Raw genomic sequence first — 23,399 nt, forward strand, 5'->3', positions numbered from 1 at the left:
GCGAAACCATGAGTAAAACAAACGATTATCAGTTTAAACTAAAGGTTGGACTCAATATAGTGTTTCTTACAACTTACCAAAGATCCAGTGATCCATGTATATTGACATACAGCCAGGGATCGTGTTTCCTGACATTTATATGAGCCTGATTTACATGCCGGGTAAATACATAGAGCAAATTTGCCTGTGAATGCTTTGTATAAATACAATATAGGTAGGTCTAATCGGAGTGATCACTTATATCAATGTTATTCTGTATATATCATCATATCGTCCAGCCTTAAAACTTGTATAGTTTTTTGTCAGTGTTTATTTAAAAACATCCAATCATGCATAATATATACGATGGTAAATATTTCATTGTTGAGTTGTCAATACAATATATGTGACCCTGGACCACAAAACCAGTCACATGGGTACATTTTTTAAATTGAGATTTATACATCATATGAAAGTTGAATAAAGAAGCTTTCCATTGATGTGTGGGATAGGACAATATTTGGCCGAGATACAACTATTAAAAAATCTGGATTCTGAGGGTGCAAAAAAATTTGAAACATTGGGAAAATCGCCTTTTCCATTTATGTTCGCGATTGTGGTGCATTCACTCACAAAAATAAATGTTTTATATATTTACGGTAGGAAATTCACTAAATATCTTCCTGGAAAGTGATCTTTACTTAATATCCTAATGATTTTTGGCATAAAAGAAAAATCTATAATTTTGACCCATAGCTACAATGTTTTGTTGGCTATTGCCACAAATATACCCGTGCGACTTATGACTGGTTTTGTGATCCAGGGTCACATCAATACAATATATAGGGTATGTCTCTGTTCTGTAGCTTTCGTCAGTCTGTGAAAATATACCTCAGATTTCTTGTCAACAGTTTGATGAAACGTTGATGAAAGTCAATCGTAAAGCTCTTTCCCGTTTTAGAAGTGTTTTGTGTGTTTTTCGCTGCATTCATGCTGAAAACCAATGCTGTCACTCAGTCTTTTTGCCACTCACTTGACGTCATGCGCATACCCTCTATAGTGACCCTTGAATACACAGAGGATACATTACGATTTTCCCCGCTCTTTAAATCTTACAAGTGCACACCATGTATTAAGCTTTGTGTCAGGCCTCATTCCCAAATGGTGTTTAATCCATTAAAGCAGGAAATAACTGTTAATAACTATCATAATATTAAATTAATAACTGTGGATACTAAAGGTAATGTGTCAGTGGAAATGGCACCATGCCCTTCTTCTTGCTGAGAAACCAACATCAAAGTTGTCACCTTGTGGCGTGTTGATGATGTGGTTCACATATATACTCCATAAGCACATCATCACTTCCTCTTTCATCATCTCACCTCATGCTGGGAGTCTGCAGTGGGGTGAGCAAAGCTATTAGGATAAGCTATTTTATTTTGTGAGCATTTCTGTATTCCTGCAACCTGTTAGATAGTGACTTTACCTTGGAAAGTGGTGTGCTGTCTGGGCTCTGGGCTTCCAGCTTTTGACAGCATTACTGCTCTGTTCTGGGTTGAGCCTGTTTTTTCCAAAGTGGACCTTTGCATATAATAAATAATATTGCGGTGTACCTTTATTTCCAGCCAGGTACCCAGCTCCCCTAGAACTTGAGATATTTATGGGATTTGATGCTAATTTTGGTCAAAAGTTGTCTAGCCCCCTTCCCAAAATGAAAGAAATCTAGTTTATAGCAGGAATGTGCAAAATGCAATAGGTTTTGGTTAGTATACACCCTGCCAACTACAGTAGGATCATGACAAGTGGATCAAACAAGTTCATCAAAATTGTCTAAGACAAGAACGGGTATTGTTCAAAATTCATGTATAACTTTGATGAAAGGTTTTGAGCCACTTCGAATGTTGACTACTGTAGATCGGACAATGAGAGCTGGCACTTTCTGGTGTTAAAGTTTCTACAGATGCTGTATTTGCTGTTCTTCCAGGAGAAAGTATCTGTGGACATAGACCAGCAGTAGATGTGTATCAGAGAAACAATAATTTGGACTGTCACAATGAGGCTTCATTCTTGTCTGAAGAATGGAGTAAAATCCACCTTGGCAAAGGATAGGCTTTGAAACGAAAGAAGCAGCTGCTGTCATGCATTTACATTTAATCATTATCCAAAGGAACTTACTAATGAGGAGAGCAACCGAAGCAATCAAATCAACAATAGGGCAACAATATACAAATGCTGGAACAAGTCCCAGTTAGTCCAGCACAGTACACATAGCAGTTTTTTTTCTTTTTTCTTTTTTAAATAGATAGAATAGAAATAGTATAGTAAGTGTTAATATTAACGGGTCAATTCAGTACGAAAAAGTTGCATCTTTAGCCGATTCTGCCGAACAGTGCAGGTAAAGTCTGTGAAAGTGATTGCAAACTATATTCACCTTCTCCCGCTCTCTACCAAGGCAAGATCTGAGATGTTTGAATGTGGAATGCAGACACACGGACGGCTTAAAGGTGCTGTATGTAACTTTTTCACTCCACTAAAGCATAAAATTACCATGGTATGTTTGCAGATATTTAGGAAACATGCTGACTTCACATACTCGTTTCTCTGAAAAATTCTTCTACAGCCAGTTATTCTACTTAGAAATGTGCGTTCCGTGTCAGAATGTTTGTTTTTGTTTTGGTCTGTGTGATTCCGCCCACTTCCAGTTCACCCAGTAGTGTTCACACACCGGGTTGCCAGTTGGCGGAAACACAGCGTATTGCAGCCTTGGAAACAAACTGGGTCAGAGATTGCATATTCTACCCAACCTAAAAAGCCTTGGTGTCCATCTAAAAATCTCTATGAACGAGAACATATTAAAAGGCGAATAAATCAACTCATCAACTTATAGCGTGTACTGTAAGTCTCCTCTGCTTTCATCTTCAATTGCGCTTGTTCCTGTTGTGTGTCCTCAAACTGGCAACCCGCGTAAGCGTCGAGTCTGAGGAAGAGGGGGGAACAACAATCTCTGATATTTTCAATTTGGACTGCAGTATCTATTTCGACCACCAGCTGTCATTCTTACAGATTGCACCTTTAACATGTTAAACACAATGGCATCATTGGTCCGAACGTGTCGCTTCATCATTCACCAAAATGTACTACTAAAACTGTTGGATGCAGCTCTGTAGTCTTTGGGTTCAATAGCAGGATACTATGGCAAAGCCACATGTTGACAGGGTTGGAGCATTTTCTGAATCATGCAGGACTAGGCGGCCCACAACTTAAACAACAGGTTTCATTCAGAAGTTCTCTGACCCCAGCACAGTTTCATCACGTCATGTCCTTGTGAAGATGTTAAATTACCTACTGTTACTCATACTCTGAATCTCAGATGTACTCTGAATAGTGGAACTGAAACGCTGGTTTGGCATAATCCACAGTCTTTCAGTTAAAGACCCGTATTTACACTTCCCCATTGAGCTTCAACACCAGTGTTTCCTTCGCTTACATTTCAAACGCAAGACGTTTTCACCTACACATTATCTTTGGCTTCAGGGGTGTTTAAAAGAAACGTGCAGTCAGCTCTATCTTCCCTAAAGCACAAAGGCGATTCCTGTACTTCTGTACTCAGCAGTTGACAGACAATATGTGACGCCTCCATAACTGATGTCACAAAGCTGGGTTTATACTCAATCGTGACAAGCAGGTCTTTTGCAAACTATCTAGTATATCTGTTTCAGTTAGACCAACAGCATGTCGGCTTCTCTCACGACTGTCACAGCGCAATGTATTTGACGCACAACAGCTCTGGTGCTGCCAGTCAAGCTTGTCTCAGTAAAATATATCACGCTGTGAAGTCTTAGAGGCATTATAGCTTCAGCAACACCTGTGGTCAGGCTGGGCATGTTACATATATGCCTGTTTCAGCTCGGACTAACTGGCAGACAGCTGTCAGTCAAGGCATTAGTGAGAATGATGGACTGGGAAGTCTCTGTTAAATTAAACTCTCTTACCGTAGTTCCTTAACCTGCTCCTTAACAGTTTGTGTTTGTCCCTTTCAGCCATTAACTGAGGAGAGAGTAAATGGTTTTCCTTGTTATTTTCTTTTTTATTGGCTATCACCTGCAAAATGTGTTGGTGAAATACATGTAGGCTACAGTGGGGTCAGGGGAACCTACGAGTGAAACGGCCGGATCCGTTTTTACATTGTAAATGGGCCTACTGTTTTGGCAGCATTTGAGTTTGAGAGCTCTTTTGCACTAAAGAGCTAGATGTTCATGCCATGGTGGACAACTGACCAACTGTTTGCATGTTTTGGTGACTGTTGCGAGGGAACTGCCCAGTGTCAAGAGGCAGGCCTGCTCATTAGGTAACTTAAGTCACTTATGGGCACTATTTCGCCATATTGTCGTAATTTTGTACTTAGCAACTTGAAATTCCATGTGTATAGTTTTATAGTTTAAATGTGCTTTCTGCACTAAACAGTTCTCCTGGAGTGATGATGGGGAAGTACATGACACTTACGATGACGAAGAATGATCATGAGGAAAGTGTATTTATAATGCATAACAGGTCTTAAAGGTGCAGTATGTAAGATTGACTATTATAGTGGTTGAAATAGTTACTGCAGCCCAAATTCAAAATATTGGAGAGTGTTGTTCCTCTCGCCCCCTCCTCCTTAGACTCGACACTCACGCGGGTTGCCAGTTTGAGAACACGCAACAGGAACGAGCGCAATAACCAATGAAAGGCGACGAGTCTTACACTCTAAATCTCTCGAGCTCCGGTGAGGGCGGTGCGTCTTGGACGGTGAGAGCGGCGAGGAGAGTTAAAGTCAGGTCAGCTTTATGGTAATGAGCTATGAAGCGGTTCGGCAGCAACCAAGTAGAAGTGCTCCTCTTGAGAGTCCAGAGAGCGCAGTCCTGTAAACTTTAGTTACGACCACATTAGTTCCCAAGCAAAATAGAGGAGAGATTGATCATGTGAATTTGATAAGGCGCGCAACACTATTTATAGGCAACATTTTCGCGCTAGAATGCTTGTTTTTCAGCGTGAATGCAAATTAGACTAGCACTTAACCATGAACATAAAAGCCACACCACACAAATGGCTTTTAATTGGATTATTTAGTTAGCAAACATGTCACTATAATTGTTAAGTTCTATAGATGCACCGATTAATCGACTGGTGACCGGAATTGGCCGATTTTCACGTGATCGGCCATGAACGGCCTGTCAGACTGATGCCGGTCAAATGCACTGTCTATTTTTGCTGCACTGCTCACACTCAATTAAAGTGAAAGCACACTTTTGATGGACAAAATAAATTTGATTTCACACAAAAAGTGCACAGAATTTGCATGTCTAGTGTGTTTTAACAAGTACTGGAGTAGGCTATGTCAGAAAAGAAAATGAAGACTCAAAAATGTTTATAGAAAATGTGTGAATTTCCCACACCAGGAGTAATTTATATAGTTCTATTTTATAGCGATTATCTGTAAAAAAAAAAACTATGTTCTATGCTAAATGTTCTATTAAAGAAAAGTTAGAAAATAAATATTTGTGTGTGCTGTAAAGTGCTTAGAAAAAAATGTATCGGTATCGGCAGGTCAAACTCAATGAAAAATCGGAATCGGCCTAGAAAATTGTAATCGGTGCATCTCTATTAAGTTCTTTCCATCAACCAATTTCTTACTTTCACGTTTAAAAGATTTCATGAGGTTAACTTATACCCTACTTGTGGTCAGTCTGCACAAATAACGATCAACATGCTTCTTTGCTTTGTGGCCCCTTTAAATAGAGTTTAAAAAAAGACCAAGCATTCGAGATCATTCGAAGTGGGTGAACTTAGAATGTTTCCTAAATATCTGCAAACATATTGTGACATTTTTGTGCTTTAGTACAGTCAAAACGTTACATACAGCACCTATAAGTGTAAAGCTTTTTTTTCCCCATATACTGTTGTTAATTAAATCAGAAGTTTACTTTATGATTGTGTTTAACATTGCATTCAATCTCCTTTGGTGACTGATGATTCATCAGTTTGTTAACCCTTAATTACAACTCCTGATTCATAATAACCGATTACACTTGTTTCTTTGTGATATTATCATTGCCATAGTACTTTATATTTTATAAGAAGGGGTAATATATTGTCTTGAATTACAGTTCTCCTAGTCACTTCAGGAAATGATGCTGGTATGGATAGAGCGCTTTAAGGCGTGCAATAAAAGCGTAATGCTACGGTGAACTTGGGTGGAGACAAGAGGCTTTTTTAATGTATGTCAGTTAAGGAGAGGCTTCAGCTCTGAATAATTATAATTTTATGATAATAGAATGATAGCTTATCATTTAATGAATCAACAGTCTATCTTCAACATGCGTGCCATTAAACAGTCATTTTCGATTAATCTGTCTTTGGAATTTACAACAAAAATTGCTTTTTTAATAAGAGAAGAAACCGAGTTTTGCGACAGGTAGGATTCAGTTTACGACATCTCTCATTCATTTCTATGGTAGTCAAACATTGGTTGACTGTCATACAATGACAACAGTTGAATTAAGTCAAGGCTATAATGTCAGGTAATTCAGTAGTGCCCTGTGCTGGCCTGGAGCCAAAGAAATAGAAAGCTGGTTAAATGTATGCTCTGGGATCAGTACAAGTTAACTCTATTGACATTTGTGACATAATGTTGATTCACAAAAGAAAAAAAAATCCCGCTTGTCCCTCTACAAAACAAAAAGAAAGAAAGGAATTTCTGATTCTCAATGAGACACTTACAGTAGAAGTTATTGAGGCCAATCCGTAAACGTTAAAATATTAGTATATCCCCAAGACAAACAATATGAGTGGTAACACAATTTTTGTGGATTTTTTTACCTAAAATAACACAAAATAAAGGATGATATAAACTGCTTTACAGCTGTTTTAACAAAACTTGTGCTCTTAAAAAAAACATAGTCACTCTTTAAGTTGCTAAATTGTATTTTTTGTTGTGTGTGTCTGGAATTCTGTATTTATCAGAATTAATCTGCATTATCCATTTTATAGAGTTGTTTTCTGGCTGATTAGAAATGTAATGCCTGCATGCTTGCTGTCATTACATGAAGTTACTGGTTGGCGATGTGGTTTTATTCTCCTGATGCTCTTACGGCTCATGAACTGGTGTTTGTTTCCTCTCCTCATCATTAGTGTCGCCGCTGGGGAACAGCTTTGATTATTGCAGTGGGAAAGTGAGAAGGTGGTTTAGATACTCTGACCCGTAACAACTGTACTTTCATCCCCAATCTTACGCCGAGCCTTTCACATGTAGCAGTCCTGCTGGCTCAAAGCGTGTTTCCTGGCAACGCATCTGTTTCAACGCCTCATTTTTGTCTTCCCACTCTCCGGTTTCTCCAGATTTGATTCATCACGTCCAGAACGTTGACATGAATGTATAATGAATGCTCTCATAGTCACATGCCAAATATACTTCCACATACATGGTTTTACATTGTACTTACATTTATAAAAAAAACAAAAAAAACTTGCATGTAATTAATTTCTGTAATTGCATCTATAATTACACTATTGACCCTTCCTGGTAACACTTTATTTTACAGTGTCCTTAATACATATCTTACATGTACTTACCATAGTAATAGTAAATTATTCATAATTACATGTAACTAACTATAGTAAGATGTAGGTACTTAATAATTCTCAGTACGGTACTTAAATATATAATTACTCTGTAACAATGACACCTTAAAATAAAGTGTAACTCCTTCCCTTACACCTCAACCAACCCATACCACCAAACCTGTGCCTAGACTTACCCGTGTCCCACCTCAATAGCAGCACAAGTGTTTTACAATATGAGCACAATACGTACATTGTAGCCTACTTATTTTTGATGAATGTACATAATAGTTAAAGACACCTGATATAAAGTGTGACTGGAAAACTTGTTTAATTCTTGTGTTGCAGCTTTACCTCACTTGTAAGTATCTTTGGATAGAAGCGTCTGCTAAATGAAGGACTGTAATTTAAATGTAAATGTAAACATGAATGCGAATGAGTTCTGGTGGCCGGATTAAAGCCAGCACATCCTGATGCCTGGTCTTTGTGAATGAAAAAGCTATTTATTTCAGTTTGATCTCAAGGGTTTGTAGAGACAGAATTGACAGGATTATTGAGTAGCTGAAAGACAAAACATTAGCTTAAGACACTGAAATATAAAGTGCTTTACATGTATAGTAAAAAGATAATAACTGGACTGAATTCAGTTTTTTTTTTTATAGAGCGTTTCTGAAAAAAGAGTCGACTGATTCAAACCTACAGCTCAAGAGTTTTTTTGAGAAGTTAATTTGATGAATGAATGAATGGCGCATTTATATAGCGCTTTTGATATGAACTACTGTACACCCAAAGCACTTTACAATCATATCAGGGAATCTCTCCTCAACCACCACTAGCAATGACTACATATTAGTTATTATTTGGCCTCTTTCTTAAAAGGAAAGCATACATTTTGTCGATTGTTCATAAAATTGTTAATTGTTGTTTTCAAATAAGTGAGACATCAGTTCACAAAAACACTTCAGTTTAATTAATTCATAGACATAAAGTCATCTAAAGCCCCAAGATATAATGCTGGTGTTTTGAGGCAATAATATTATGGTTACCAGAGCCATTTATACTGATAGACAGCATATATGTGTGAATTTGTGTGCAGTGGCTGTATAATGCCACGCTCACCTGTTGGTTACAGATTCTCATGTACAGTGTACAGATAGCAAGTCTTTCTCATGACAGAACTGTTGCTTTACTGCGATTAGAGCTCTATTAACCCCGTCACATCTCATCTACATCATGTCAAATGTTTACTGATCGGTCTAGATGCACAAACCATCTGTACACTTGTGTAGCCCACCATAACTCAAGCCTAGAAATATTGTAGCAGAGCAGTGAAAATGCTAAAAAAAACTGTGTAAATGATTGAAGACTGGGCTAAATTTCTCACCATAACATAAATATCTCTGTCAGCAATGTGGCTCTGTTACAAAACTTAAACATAATGGACTTTTGTCATATCTCTTAAAGGGATAGTTCACCCAAAAATCCTTTCAATGGGGGGACTTAAATCTCTAAGCTTTCATTAAAAATATCTTCATTTGTGTTAGGATTTGAAGGACATGAGGGGGAAAAAAATATCATTTTCATTTCCGGGTGAAAACCCCCACTAACTGTTTTTCACATGCATTACATTCTACATAATGTACTTATAAAGATGCATGTGCCGCTACCTACAGTAGATTTGTGTGTTTAATGACCTTTTCACACCAAATGAAACTAAAAGAAAATGTCTAACGAATCATAGGTTGAAGATTTGCCAGCCTTTGAGCACACCTTAACCCTTTAATGCCTGAAACAGTGAGAAAATGAAACAATGCAAGTGGAATGAACAATTTATTGAACCTGTAGACAAGTTTGCATATGTGTTTTTTGTTGCACATCATGTTTGATACATCAGGCTTTTATGGTTCTTATAGTATGAGATAGAGGAGACAAAACACCTTTTTATTCAGAGGCCAAAACTGAGCAAAGATGACATTCTGATGCGTGTCATGTAAATCTGTGAGATCTTTATGAGAGAGAAAAGACATGTAAATATCAGCTGTCACTCTATATCTGCCAATAACTTGTCTTAGTAAGATATTTAAATCATAATGCACTGCAATACAATGACGACTGAGAGATGAACAAATAAACGTTCCTCATAATCGATGGATCATACTTTATAATCACATTTGATCATCATTTTGTTTTAATTAGCCTATGTATGTATAATTGAGAAATGCTAAGTTTCTGCAGTTCAGTAAGTGTTCATATTGAAATATCACTAACAATATCAAAGTAATTCTTACGTTTACTTTATAAAAATCAGTAAAGCGACGAGTGATGCATGTATTAAATATGATACAGTAGTCTTTATGGGGTTAACATGTTGCCTACATAGGCAAGTCACGGTTTGGAAACAGAGATCGTTTCGCCCTATAAAAATGTTGGTTATGAAGTCAATATATGTCTGTTCTGTTTTTCCAGGAGGGAATTTGTGATGCGCTGCTGTTGATAATATGTAACATTAATTTTCTTTATAGGTAATAAAGGAGTGATATTTTTTCCCCTCTGCATTGTTTGGTTTATGACATAAAGTAAGCTGGTCCGTGTTTGTGGTTTTCCCTGTAGAAATATAAGCCGGGCCGATGTGATGACATCCTGAAGTGGAAGCCGCCCAGCCACAACTCTGTCGATTTCAGACTCAAGATCACCAAAGTCGGCGGAGAGGGGTGAGTCACCGTCGCCATGGCAACTGCATTCACTACGCGCCAATCAATGCCAAACATCACAACACATCCGTACAAACTTCCCACAACTCACACGGAGACAGAGACATCCAGGCCACGCGTGTATTTCTGGAGGATTTCTCATGTGTGCCGTCTTTGTCTCTGATGTGTAGAGCGATTATGAAAGTCACACGCAGGCGGTTGCAGCATTAGCAACTTTTCGAGTCGCCACTTTTCGGAACATAATATGCACCAAAATGTGATTTGCGAGGACCGTTCCTGAACAGACTGGTGACTTTGATTATGTGCGGCTTGACATATCTCTCATAAACTGTGAGTTCTCTAGCGTTCCTCTTTTACGCCTCTCTTGGTCCATCTGTCCAGACTCCAGGCATTACCGTCCTCAAATGAGCTTATCTTTAAATGCAGGCGATGCAGAGGGAGAGCGCTGACCCTTCTGCACAAACAAAGCCACTGTTTTTGTTTCCTCATGTGTAAATCCTGTGAAGAACTTGTCCAGCTTATATTTCTCTCCAAAAATGTTTTTTTATAAGGACAATTGAGCATGTTTTTTATTTCCCACAAATGCACAACACTGTAAGTTTAAAATAACAAGATATTTATATTTTGATTTACAACCTTTAATTTATGCTGATTTTAAAGTTCCCCTATTATACCATTTTAAAGGTTCAGATGATCCAGTATGTTGTGATTGGTCTACTCTGCTCTGATTGGTCAGATGGCCCAGTCTGTTGTGATTGGTCTACTCTGCTCTGATTGGTCAGATGGCCCAGTCTGTTGTGATTGGTCTACTCTACTCTGATTGGTCAGATGATCCAGTCTGTTGTGATCGGTCTACTCTCCTCTGATTGGTCAGATGATCCAGTCTGTTGTGATCGGTCTACTCTCCTCTGATTGGTCAGATTATCCAGTCTGTTGTGATCGGTCTACTCTCCTCTGATTGGTCAGATGAACCAGTTTGTTGTGATTGGTCTACTCTGCTCTGATTGGTCAGATGACCCAGTCTGTTGTGATCGGTCTACTCTGCTCTGATTGGTCAGATGATCCCGTGTGTTGTGATTGGTCAGGTGACCCAGTCTGTTCTGATTGGTCTACTCTGCTCTGATTGGTCTACTCTGATTGGTCAGATGATCCAGTCTGTTGTGATTGGTCTACTCTGATTGGTCAGATGATCCAGTCTGTTATGATTGGTCTACTCTGCTCTGATTGGTCAGAGTAGTAAGAACGACAGACAATCTGCATTTATAGACAGTTTTAGGTAATAGTGGCCCACAGCTGATTAGCAGAAAGTATTTCAGTAAGACAGTAATTTATTTATTTTATTTATTTATGAACATTTATTAGAGGATCAACCCCATGAGACGAAACATCTCGTTTTCATGGGGGTCCTCGTGATCATCTCCAACCAACATAGAACAGCAGAACAACAGAGTAGATACAAAAAAAAAAAAAAAACACACATGGACATGCACGCACACACACACAAGCTCTCTCTATCCCCACCCATCACAGATAGAGTGCGATGTGCAAACTAAGCCACAGTGGTTCCCAAACTGTGGTATGTATACCACTAAACACATTTTATTTTAAACCCCTTTTAAGTAAAATCTTTTTAATCTAGGACTCAGCATGAAGGTGCTTTGGAAGTCAAGCGTTTTAAAGAGGGGTATTTGGTGTGAGATGTTTGAGAACAACTGGAGTAACATATTGCATATAACACAATAATCCCATATAACTGACAAAGTTAACAAACACATTCATATATACACACATACATAACATGACACATAGCGATGCTTAATCTGAAATGCTAGAAACATAGACAAGTATTCTGAAGATGTGTTAACAAAGCAGTTCGGAACAGAGAAAAAGACGTAAGCGAGCGAATGGATGCAGAAAGGCTGTTACAGGTACGAGGGGATCCAACACAGAAAGCATATTTCCCAATTTCTCTCTTAACTCTAGGGACAGTAAGGAAGATCTGTTCGTTTTGACGATGGCTATATTGTGAACTGTAAGGCAATATTGTGATAAATAATATGGATATTGAAAGTAAATACATTTAAAAATGAGCTGAAGCCAATGATATTGTCTTCTGGCTGAGGGTGCAAGCCAGGTCAGCTGTTCATACATCACACAATGATGTGTCCTATAGGGGCAGCGAAGGACCAATCGGCACAGGCTGTTGTATACCACATCAAGAGAATGAAGACAAGTGGCAGTAGTGTTAGCATATATAATATCTGCATAATCCAGAATAGGTAACAACAACTGAGAGACTATTCTTCTCCTAACCTGAAAGTTAAAGCAGTCTATCGATTGATATAATGTTTTAAGACGAAAGCTAAGGTTGTTGTTAAGCGTGTGTACATGAGCTTTGAATGAAAGATCAGTTTCTAGCCAAACACCGAGATATTTACATTTTTCGGTTGGCTCTAGAGGAGAAGAATCCAGAAAATGCAGATTAAGATCTTTCTTCTGGCAAAGCATACAGTAAGATTTTGGTTTATTCAGCAGGAGTTTGTTAAATGACAGCCACTGCTGTACAGAATCAAAGTCATGTTGTAAAGAATAATTGATGTCGGGAATATTTGGTTTGGAGCAATATATAATTGTATCATCTGCATAAAGATGAATGTCACATCCTGAACAGCAGCGTGGCAAGTCATTAATAAAAATGGAAAATAACAAAGGCCCAAGCGAAGAACCCTGGGGTATGCCTTTATCTACACCTATAAAATTCTACTGACTGCCCCTGAAGGACACACACTGGCGGCGGTGATGGAAATATGAGTTAAACCACAGAAGAGATGAACGGGAAAGGCCAATTTAATATAATTTATGTAGGAGCAGATAATGATCAACTAAATCAAATGCGTTTGTAAGATCTAAGAAGATGGCACTAGTACACATATTGTTGTCAAAACTATAAAAAATATCGTAAATTTCAAAAGAGCAGTGGTAGTTGAGAAGTGTTTCCTAAAACCTGACTGGCATTTAGATAGTAAATTGTTATGAGAGAGATAGTTAGATAATTGATCGAAGATAATTTTCTCAAATATTTTCACAATACTATTAATTATTGAGATAGGTCTGTAATTGTTCATGTTTTGGGTGTCCCCTCCTTTATACAATGGAATGACTTTGGTACACTTCCATGCCAGAGGCACGTCATGGGTTAGAAATGACAGATTAAAGAGCTCAGCCAATGGAGAGGATAGGACATGTGAAGAAAGTTTGATAAACTTACCCTCAATGCCGTCAGCGCCAGGTCCACTGATAGAGGATAGCTTACTAATGGCCAGCTGGACATCAGCTGAGCTAGCCTGTCGGAATGTGAAAGAACTATCGTAGGGCTGAGAATTAACAGTCGGCTCGGGGTGACAGAGTGATGACTGTACCTGCGGTGTTTGGGAGAAATGTAAACTAAATGCGTTGGAGATCACTGCTGGATCATTAACTATTTCTTGATTGTCATGTTACTTGTGGTACTGTTAGACTTACCAAGTAAGGTATTCATTTTTTTCCAAAATTGTTTAAGATTACTGAAGTCATTTGACAAACTATTTCTGTAGTTATTGGCTTAAGCATTTCTTGTTTGGGCGGAGCACGTGTTTCGGAGCCGTTTGTATTCCTCCCAATCACTAGGAAGTTTTGTATATTTGTGTTTATTCCACGCCCTATCCCTCTGCTTAAACAGACTGATAAGATCCCCATTACAGTAATAATATTACTCACAGTAATAATGTGAGTTAGCCAGTTAGCCGGAAACGTACATAATATAAAACACAAAACTAGTATTTTGAACACCCGGTAGAAAATATATACATCAATAATTAAACATACTTACAGGTTTTGATTTTAAGGAGCAAGTTGGTCCAAAATAAGTGGGAACTTTCCCATCTTTAATGGATAAGCATTTTGTAAATCTCATTTAGATCCTCACTGAGATTTGAGAAGGTTATCCTGCTGTTGTATCGCAGACTCTTCACATCCTCATCCTTTGGAAGTGTTTACAAAGAGAATTTGCTTTTTCAGAGCAGATAACAGTGTCTTCTCGACATGAACACAACATGAACCAGCTGCGGTGTTTGAGGGTCAAAGCAGACGTTGTAAGCATATGTCGTTACGTATGCAGGTCACGGAAATGAGACTGAAGTTCCTGACGACTCAAAGTCTATTCTTTCTTTTGGTAGACAATCACTTTATTTATTGTGCACTTTCGGGTTTACGACTTTGCAGACCGTTTACATTCACAAACAGCTCTATTACACACTTCATGAAAGGTAATATTCGAAAAAAACATAATAGGGGCACAACATTTTTATTGCAGCAATGGGAATCTTATAATCATCAACAATGAGTGTTACAAGCAAACTCAAAGAAAGAGATCTGGATGCAATGCAGTGGTGGGGACATGTAAAATATATATTTTTTAATCTTGACTAGAACTTGTTTTCATGATGTTCATTCATATATTGTAATGTGTTTTGGAATTGGATAATCCTTGTGTTCCTGCCCTGAGGAAGGTACAGTACGCTAGCTGTGTTCTTGCTAAGCAGTGCAGTGGAATGGGACAGATCACCAGGACATGTTTTAGAAACCAGGCTTGTCATCACCAACTGTCCATAATTAAGATATTATTATGGCATATTACTAAGACATTGCTGCAGGTAAATTCGGAACAGTTCAAGGAACGAAAACCATGAACAACAAAACGATTTCCAGAATGTTAGAGAAACAATATTAATTTCCGTCAACCATGATACATTTTCATGGCATCATTTCATGGTTCAAAATCCCCACTTCCAATTTCTCTCATGCCTCCCTTGTCTCTCCCAAAACAATAACACCATAATCCACAGCAAAATAAAATATTTTATGATACGTTTTTTCTTGCCCGTAGAAGCCTGTTTTAAGGAAGCTTAATTTTGTTTAATGTATTGAAGCTTATTGATGGTAATTTCTCGACTGTGTAACAGAATTTTACATTAAGGTTTGCAGTTATAAAGAAAAGGTTTATTTATAATCTTACAGGTGATAAATGCTGTCTGCGGATAGGACACTAAATCCAGAATCTAAATGCAAACTGCAAGTTCTCTTACGTAGAGTTCTCTCGTACTGCGTCGAAAGACGCTTTCGGGAAAGATATTTCTTTTTCGAGATTGAAGCCTAAAAATGAATCCTTAATTTTGTAATTATTGTAAAACGCTTTTCTGTAGCATACAACCTTAGGCGGAGCAATATCGCTCACCCATTGGCTGTTCCGCCAGAAAAGCACAGCCTATGCGAGGCCAGTGACGCTGACCAATGAGGGCGCTTCGCTCCCTTCCGCGTCATCTCCCGCCGAAACGGGCGTGGTCTAGGCCTATAAATACAAGCATAGCTGTCCTCCACTCTGATTTTCTAAAATTCACGAAGCTACACGCATCGTTGGATCGGATTCGAGCCGCCACAGCCGTTTGGAACAAGCACCTCAGCAGGACGAGCCCTTTATCTGAAGCCGCCGCCTTCAGCCACCGTTCCCTGCTGCGCTTCTCCGGCGTGGAATAATATCCTTTTACATTATGTGTGTGTGTTTTGTGTGTGTGTTCGCCGTCGCGTCACACAGTTTTTCCACCACTAAAAGAGCCGAGCGTCTTTTCAAGATGCCTCGCGCCTCCTGTGGCTCGTGTAGAGCCCCGCTCAGCGACGGGGACCACGTGCTTGTGTTTCCTGCCTGGGTGATGATCACGCAGCTTCAGCTCTCGTCGATGGCGGCTGCCATCACTGTGATTTGATGCCTACGGTGACTCTGCGGACTCGCCTGGGGTTCATTTACTGAAGCTGCATCTTTCCGCCCGCTGTAGTGCCGCGCCGTGAAAAGCGCCGTGCTCAGCGGAGCCCGGAACCTCCCTCCACCACGAGGTGCTCGCCGCTGCTGCCGCCAGCTTCTCCACCCGCTTCGCTGGACTCTCTGACCGACGGACAAGGGCCGCTGTGTGCCGCCGCGTCCGTCATGGACGAGGAAGGTGAAGCCGCGTCTGTGGAGGACGACTGCTGTTCTCTCCTCGCTTCGGGTAGCGAGGGATGGGCGAGCTCCGAGGATCTCCCCTCCCCCGCCGCTCGTGAGCGTCGACGGAGAAAGACCAGCATCGATGCGCTTACCGGCTGGATGGCTGCTTTTCTGCAGAGGAACGTACGTTACCGTCCTCACGACCCGCGTCTTTTTCTTCCTGAATTCACGAAGAAATTCACGAAGAAATCACGAAGAGTCCCGGAAAGCCCCGTTTTCAGCCAGGATGCGCACTTCTGCTTCGAGGAAAGCTACAGTGTTAAAATCCCGCTGCGGCCGGATTTCACTAAAATGTCTCGCTCGCACAGTTCCAACATACGCGCCCGTGCCAGTGTATTTCGCAGTCACCAAATCGGCATCAATGCCCGTTTGCCTGCACACAAACGCCGTTTTCACGACGCCCCAGGTAAATCTGAATGTATTTTCTGGTGTCCCGGCCGATGGTGTGATGTGTGTATCCGTAATGCCCACGACCCAGTGCCCATTCGTACACACAAGCACAGCCCTACACAATACAGGGCTTGCACACATAAAATCGACTCATGTCGATTGTGCTTCACATGTAAGTTAGTGAACGTGCCCGCTTTTCAGTGCCCACAATCACTACACACTGCATGTCCCGTGGTTTCTGTAAAAACGAAACGAATGCACGGTCAGTCGGTTCTGATAGACAGTACTCTCTGTGCTACACGGTGTCCCGGCCACGGCCGATGATGTAATGTGTGTAACTGTATGCCCACGACCCAGTGCCCATTCGTACACACAAGCACAGCCCCACACAATACAGGGCTTGCACACATAAAATCGACTCATGTCGTTTGTGCATTATATGTAGTGAGCGTGCCCGCTTTCAAGTGCCCACAATCACTACAAGCTACATGTCACACGGTTTCTATGAAACGAAACCGATGCACGGTCAGTCAGTTCTAATAGACAGTACTCCCCAGTGCTATAAATGTACCCACGTTCACGCACCCACATTTATTCTCAAACATGCCGAGCCGTACGGGGCTCGCACCGCGCGCTCTCTCTCTCAGCTGAGAGAGCTGAGCGCGCGCGGGCTGCCCGCTCGATTAAGCGCGGCCCCGCATCAGACGCTGCAATGGCGCCCATGTTACAGCACACGACTGCTCTCGTGTCGCCGCCATTTCGCGACCAGAGCCCGGTTTTTCAACCCATGCAAGCACAGCCCCGTACAACACAGGGTCTGCACACGTAAAATCGACTCATGTCGATTGTGCTTTACATGTAGTGAGCGTGCCCACTGTCCAGTGCCCACAACCACTACACACTGCACGTTCCGCGTTTTCTGTAAAAACGAAACCAACGAACAGTCAGTCAGTTCACAAACACAGTATTCCCAGTGTTATAAATGTGCCCGCTACCACGCGCCCACATTTATTCACAAATATAACGAGCCCTACGGGGCTCGCCCCGCGCGCTCTCTCTCTCAACTCAGAGAGTCGAGCGCGCGCGGGATGCACACTGTGTTAAGCATGCCCCCCCGCCTCAGACGCCACGGCGTCCATGTTACAGCACACGGTTGCTCTCGTGTCGCCGCCATTTCGCGACCAGGGCCCAGATTACATTCAATACCTAGTCACGCGTGCAGATGCATGGGAAAGACTTCCTGGGGTCTCAGAATGGGTGCTAGAGACTATAAAAGAGGCTATTCGCTACAGTTTTATCGACGCCCTCCCCGTCACACGGAGAGAGTCGAAACCACGGTAAAAACAGAAGTAGCACATCTACTTCGAGTCGGAATAGCGAAGCTATTGAGCTAAGGGGCCATAGAGCCTTTATCTCAAGCTCAGAGCCAAGGGGGTTTGTACAGCAGATATTTCCTGGTACCGAAGAAAGACGGGGTCTCAGACCCATTTTAGATCTGAGGCATCTGAACAAAGCGCTAACAAAGCGAAAGTTCAGAATGCTCACGACCAGAAAAATCCTCGCGCAGATTCGCCGAGGAGACTGGTTTATGGCAATAGATCTGAAAGACGCGTATTTTCACATACAAATTGCGTCACGTCACAGGCGATTTTTGAGATTCGCCTTCGAGGGCCGGGCATATCAGTACACAGTCCTGCCATTCGGCCTGTCTCTAGCACCTTGTACATTTACAGTGTGCATGGACGCGGCGCTGGCACCCCTGAGACTCCGAGGCATTCGAATTCTGAATTATTTGGACGATTGGCTGATTCTAGCTCAATCGCCTTCAGAACTCATTCGCCACAAGACCCTAATACTCGATCACCTCGAGCACTTAGGTCTGAGAGTCAATTGGGAGAACAAGTTCACTGTTTCCCAGTCAAAGGATCTCCTTTTGGGACTGGAACTGAACTCGCTGTCTATGACAGCACGGCTGTCATCACAGCGCAGGCGAAACACCCTGCAGATGGCGAAATCCTTCCGCAGCAGTCATATAGTGCCGCTCAGGAGATTTCAAAAAAATGCTAGGCCTCATGGCCTCAGCCTCGGCAGCTCTACAGTTGGGCCTGCTGCGCATGCGCCCACTGCAGTTCTGGCTGAAAGCGCGCGTACCGCGCCGAGCATGGGTTCACGGTCGTTATCGCCTCAAGGTCAATCAGGAATGCATTTCAGCCCTGACACCATGGAGAGCGTCAGACTGGTACCGGTCAGGTGTAAGCCTGGGGACTTCCTCGAGCCTGAAGGTGGTGTCCACGGACGCGTCCACCTCAGGCTGGGGAGCACTGCTCGAAGGCAGACCGTTCTTTGGCCAGTGGGCGGAGCGAGTCGAACTACCGCACATAAACTGCCTAGAAATGATGGCAGTGGACTTAGCGCTGAGGCGTTTTCGTCCTCGGATAAAGGGACACCACGTCCTGGTCCGTTCGGACAACACGTCGGTAGTAGCCTATATACATTTACATTTTACATTTACATTTATTCATTTAGCTGACGCTTTTATCCAAAGCGACTTACAAATGAGAAACAATAGAAGCAATTAAGCTAGCAGTAGGACAACAGTATGTAAGTGCTATGACCCTTCACAGTACAATCCAACGCAATTTTTTTTTTTTTTTAGATAAGAAAGTGTTAGTAGTACTGGATTAAGTGCTCAAGTGCTGCCGAAAAAGATACGTCTTCAGCAGTTTCTTAAAGATGGCTACAGACTCAGCAGCTCTGGCTGAGCTAGGCAGATCATTCCACCAGCAGGGAACAGTCATGGTAAAGGTCCGAGAGAGAGATTTCGTGCCTCTTTGGGATGGCACCACCAGACGCCGCTCACTTGCAGAGCGCAAGTTTCTGGATGGCACATAAGTCTGTAGTAATGAGTTCAGGTACAAGGGAGCAGTGCCAGTGGTTGTTCTGTAGGCAAACGTCAGTGACTTGAATTTGATGCGAGCGGCAACCGGCAACCAGTGCAATTTCGTGAGGAGAGGAGTGACATGTGCTCTCTTCGGCTCGTTGAAGACCACTCTAGCTGCAGCATTCTGGATCAGTTGCAGAGGTTTGACAGTGCAAGCTGGGAGACCAGCCAGGAGAGCATTACAATAGTCCAGTCTGGATAGAACAAGCGCCTGAACAAGGAGTTGTGTAGCATGCTCTGATAGGAAGGGCCTGATCCTTCTGATGTTGTACAAGGAAAATCTGCATGACCGGGCAGTGCTAGCAATGTGGTCTGTGAAATTCAATTGGTCATCAATTACAACTCCAAGGTTCCTGGCTGATCTTGATGGAGTTATGGATGAAGAGCCTAGCTGGATGGTGAAGTTGTGATTAAGTGCTGGGTTAGCCGGGATTACAAGTAGCTCTGTCTTCGCAAGGTTTAGTTGAAGGTGGTGGTCCTTCATCCAGCCAGAGATGTCTGTCAGGCAGGCTGAGATGCGAGCGGCTACCGTCGGATCATCAGGCTGGAATGAGAGGTAGAGTTGTGTGTCATCAGCGTAGCAGTGGTAGGAAAAGCCATGTTTCTGAATCACAGATCCTAGTGATGTCATGTAGATGGAGAAGAGAAGTGGTCCAAGCACTGAGCCCTGAGGCTCACCAGTAGCTAGATGTAGGGTTTTAGACACCTCACCCCTCCACGACACCCTAAAAGACCTACCTGAGAGGTAAGACTTGAACCACAGGAGTGCAGTTCCCGAGATGCCCTTCCTCTTTAGGATTGACAGGAGGATCTGGTGGTTAACTGTGTCAAAGGCAGCAGACAGATCCAGCAGGATGAGAACTGAGGATTTGGAAGCGGCTCTTGCAAGTCTTAGTGCTTCGATTACTGAGAGCAGAGCAGTCTCAGTTGAGTGTCCGCTTTTGAAGCCAGACTGATTGTTGTTTTTATTATATGCATATAAACCGCCTGGGTGGCGTGAGATCCCGGAACCTCTTCAGGTTGACGGAACGCATACTGGTATGGGCCCAGCGCTCACTGCCCGGAATTCTTTTCAAAGAGCACGAACGCGCTGGCCAGTGTCTGGCCCCGCCGTCCGCTCTATGCTTTTCCACCTGTCTCACTCCTGCCTCAAGTGCTGGAGCGAATCAGGAAAAGCGGATGCTCAGTGCTTCTTGTCGCACCATACGGGACGAATCAACCTTGGTTCCCAGTTTTGATGCGGCTGAAGAGTACTGCCCCGTGGCCGATCCCAGTCAGGAGGGAACTCCTCTCGCAGGCCATGGGCTCGATTTTGCATCCTCACCCGGATCTATGGTCCCTACATGTGTGGGCCATAAACGGGTACCCACTAACCTCCCTAGAGGAGTGTTAGACACGATCGAGCAGGCTAGGGCCCCGTCTACTAGACGGCTCTACGCTTCCAAATGGTCGGTGTTCTCTGGTTGGTGTTCAGACCGAGGTCTGTCACCACTTCAGTGCGGGGAAACGGAGATTCTCTCCTTCCTGCAGGAGCTATTGTATAAGGGAAGAACCCCATCCACGCTCAAAGTCTATGTGGCAGCCATATCAGCGTTCGTTAATCCAACGCTTGGCCATTCACTGGGCAGAAACGACCTGGTGGTCCGTTTCCTTAGAGGAGCCAGGAGGTTAAATCCTCCGAGGCCTCCTTCATTCCCCGTTTGGGACCTTTCTACGGTGTTGAACGCTATGAAAGGGGCCCCTTTCGAGCCTATTCACTCAGTTGACATGAAGCACCTGTCTTTCAAGACCGTGTTTCTTTTGGCTCTCGCTTCAGTGAAGCGTGTAGGGGATTTGCAAGCGCTCTCAGTTAGAGCCTCTTGCATGGAGTTCGGGCCCAACGACTCTGTAGTCGTGTTGAAACCGAAGCATGGGTACGTACCTAAGTCCCTCAACACACCGTTCAGGGCTCAGGTCATCTCCCTGTCGGCTCTGCCGGCCTCTGAGGACGGAAATAGCTCCCTTTGCCCGGTCAGGGCATTAAGAGCTTATGTGTCCCGCTCCGCTGCTTTTCGACAGTTGGAGCAGCTCTTTGTTTCGTTCAGTGGGCGCTCTAAAGGGCGAGCTGCGACGAAACAGAGTCTATCTCGATGGGTAGTGGACGCCATTGCGCTAGCCTACGCATCTAGAGGTTTGGAATGCCCTCTGGGCATTAGAGCACATTCTACGAGAGGCATGGCCTCTTCGTGGGCTTGGTATAGTGGAATCTCGTTACAAGATATCTGTATGGCGGCAGGCTGGGCCTCCCCGTCTACATTTATAAGGTTCTATAACCTAGAGGTTCCTGCGTTGCAGGCTAAACTGCTCTCGGTCTAGAAGACTATGTATTGTGTTCCTGCCCCGCGCTGCGGCCCAGATCACTTCAATGTTTAAGCATCACTCACTGACAATGTGTCCCATGAGCATGCTATTACCCCTCATATATATCTATATTTCATATATATGTTATTATGCCCTTAGAGGCACTACCATAAAGGGATGATGCTAATTTAGCCGCTCTCCCTATACTCTCTTGGTGTAGGCGCTTGTATGCCAGGGCGCGCGCGCCCTCGGGTGTCTGTGTCGGTCCAAGAGCACGCACGGTGTGTTACAAGGGTTCCCGTAAGCGTCTTTCGACGCAGTACGAGAGAACTCTACGTAAGAGAACGTACTCGGTTACTAACGTAACCTCGGTTCTCTCTAGGAGAGGGAACGAGTACTGCGTCTCAGGCCGTGCGTGCCCACGCTGCGTCGCTTCAGTGAAGAAAATCAGAGTGGAGGACAGCTATGCTTGTATTTATAGGCCTAGACCACGCCTGTTTCGGCGGGAGATGACGCGGAAGGGCGCAAAGCGCCCTCATTGGTCAGCGTCACTGGCCTCGCATAGGCTGTGCTTTTCTGGCGGAACAGCCAATGGGTGAGCGATATTGCTCCGCCTAAGGTTGTATGCTACAGAAAAGCGTTTTACAATAATTACAAAATTAAGGATTAATTTTTAGGCTTCAATCTCGAAAAAGAAATATCTTTCCCAAAAGCGTCTTTCGACGCAGTACTCGTTCCCTCTCCTAGAGAGAACCGAGGTTACGTTAGTAACCGAGTACGTTTTTACACGAAGCAACATGTACTGATGTTGTTTTACAAAGTATAGTTATGGTGTTACAGTAAGGTTTGAGAACATAACTGTACAGCTAAAATCTAAATTAGCACACCTGGTGTTGACAGCATTAAAAATTGTTGGGCAAGAAGAATATTTGAATCTTCAATACTTATATGAGATTTGCATTCTTAATCAGGTACAGAAAATTGTGGGGGACCATACTCACTTCTTGTATTCACAGTATGAAATGCTTCCCTCTGGTTGAAGATATAGAGTCCCGATGTGCAAACTAAACCGGTATAAGAATTCCTTTGTGCCTGTATCTGTACGAATGTTGAATAACTGTTTATCTTGATCATTTTACATTTTTAAAGTCTTAAGTTAACTGTCTTTTTATATGTCCATGCAGCAACATGTAGTCCACAACAAATTTCCTTTCGAGGACAATAAAGTATACTACTACTGTAAATACTGCACTGCACAGCAGAATGGGAAAGAACGCAGAGAACCTCAGCGGCCATTTGCTGTGTTACTTTGCCAAATGTTTAAATAGAAAAACAATAAAAAATGCATGCAGTATAATGCAAAAGC

General features: G+C 42.5%; 1 protein-coding gene across 1 annotated transcript in view; it reads left to right on the forward strand.

The window, feature by feature from the left end:
* Nucleotides 1-23,399, forward strand: part of rngtt (RNA guanylyltransferase and 5'-phosphatase) — a 121,384-nt gene that overhangs the window by 80,493 nt on the left and 17,492 nt on the right. Inside the window, exon 13 of the mRNA XM_079639079.1 lies at nucleotides 10,189-10,289. Within this exon, the coding sequence (XP_079495205.1) occupies nucleotides 10,189-10,289 (101 nt within the window). The remainder of the gene's footprint in view (nucleotides 1-10,188; nucleotides 10,290-23,399) is intronic.

The sequence above is a fragment of the Phoxinus phoxinus genome (assembly GCF_949152265.1).
Source record: "Phoxinus phoxinus genome assembly, chromosome: 16".
NCBI classification, from domain to species: Eukaryota; Metazoa; Chordata; class Actinopteri; order Cypriniformes; family Leuciscidae; genus Phoxinus; species Phoxinus phoxinus.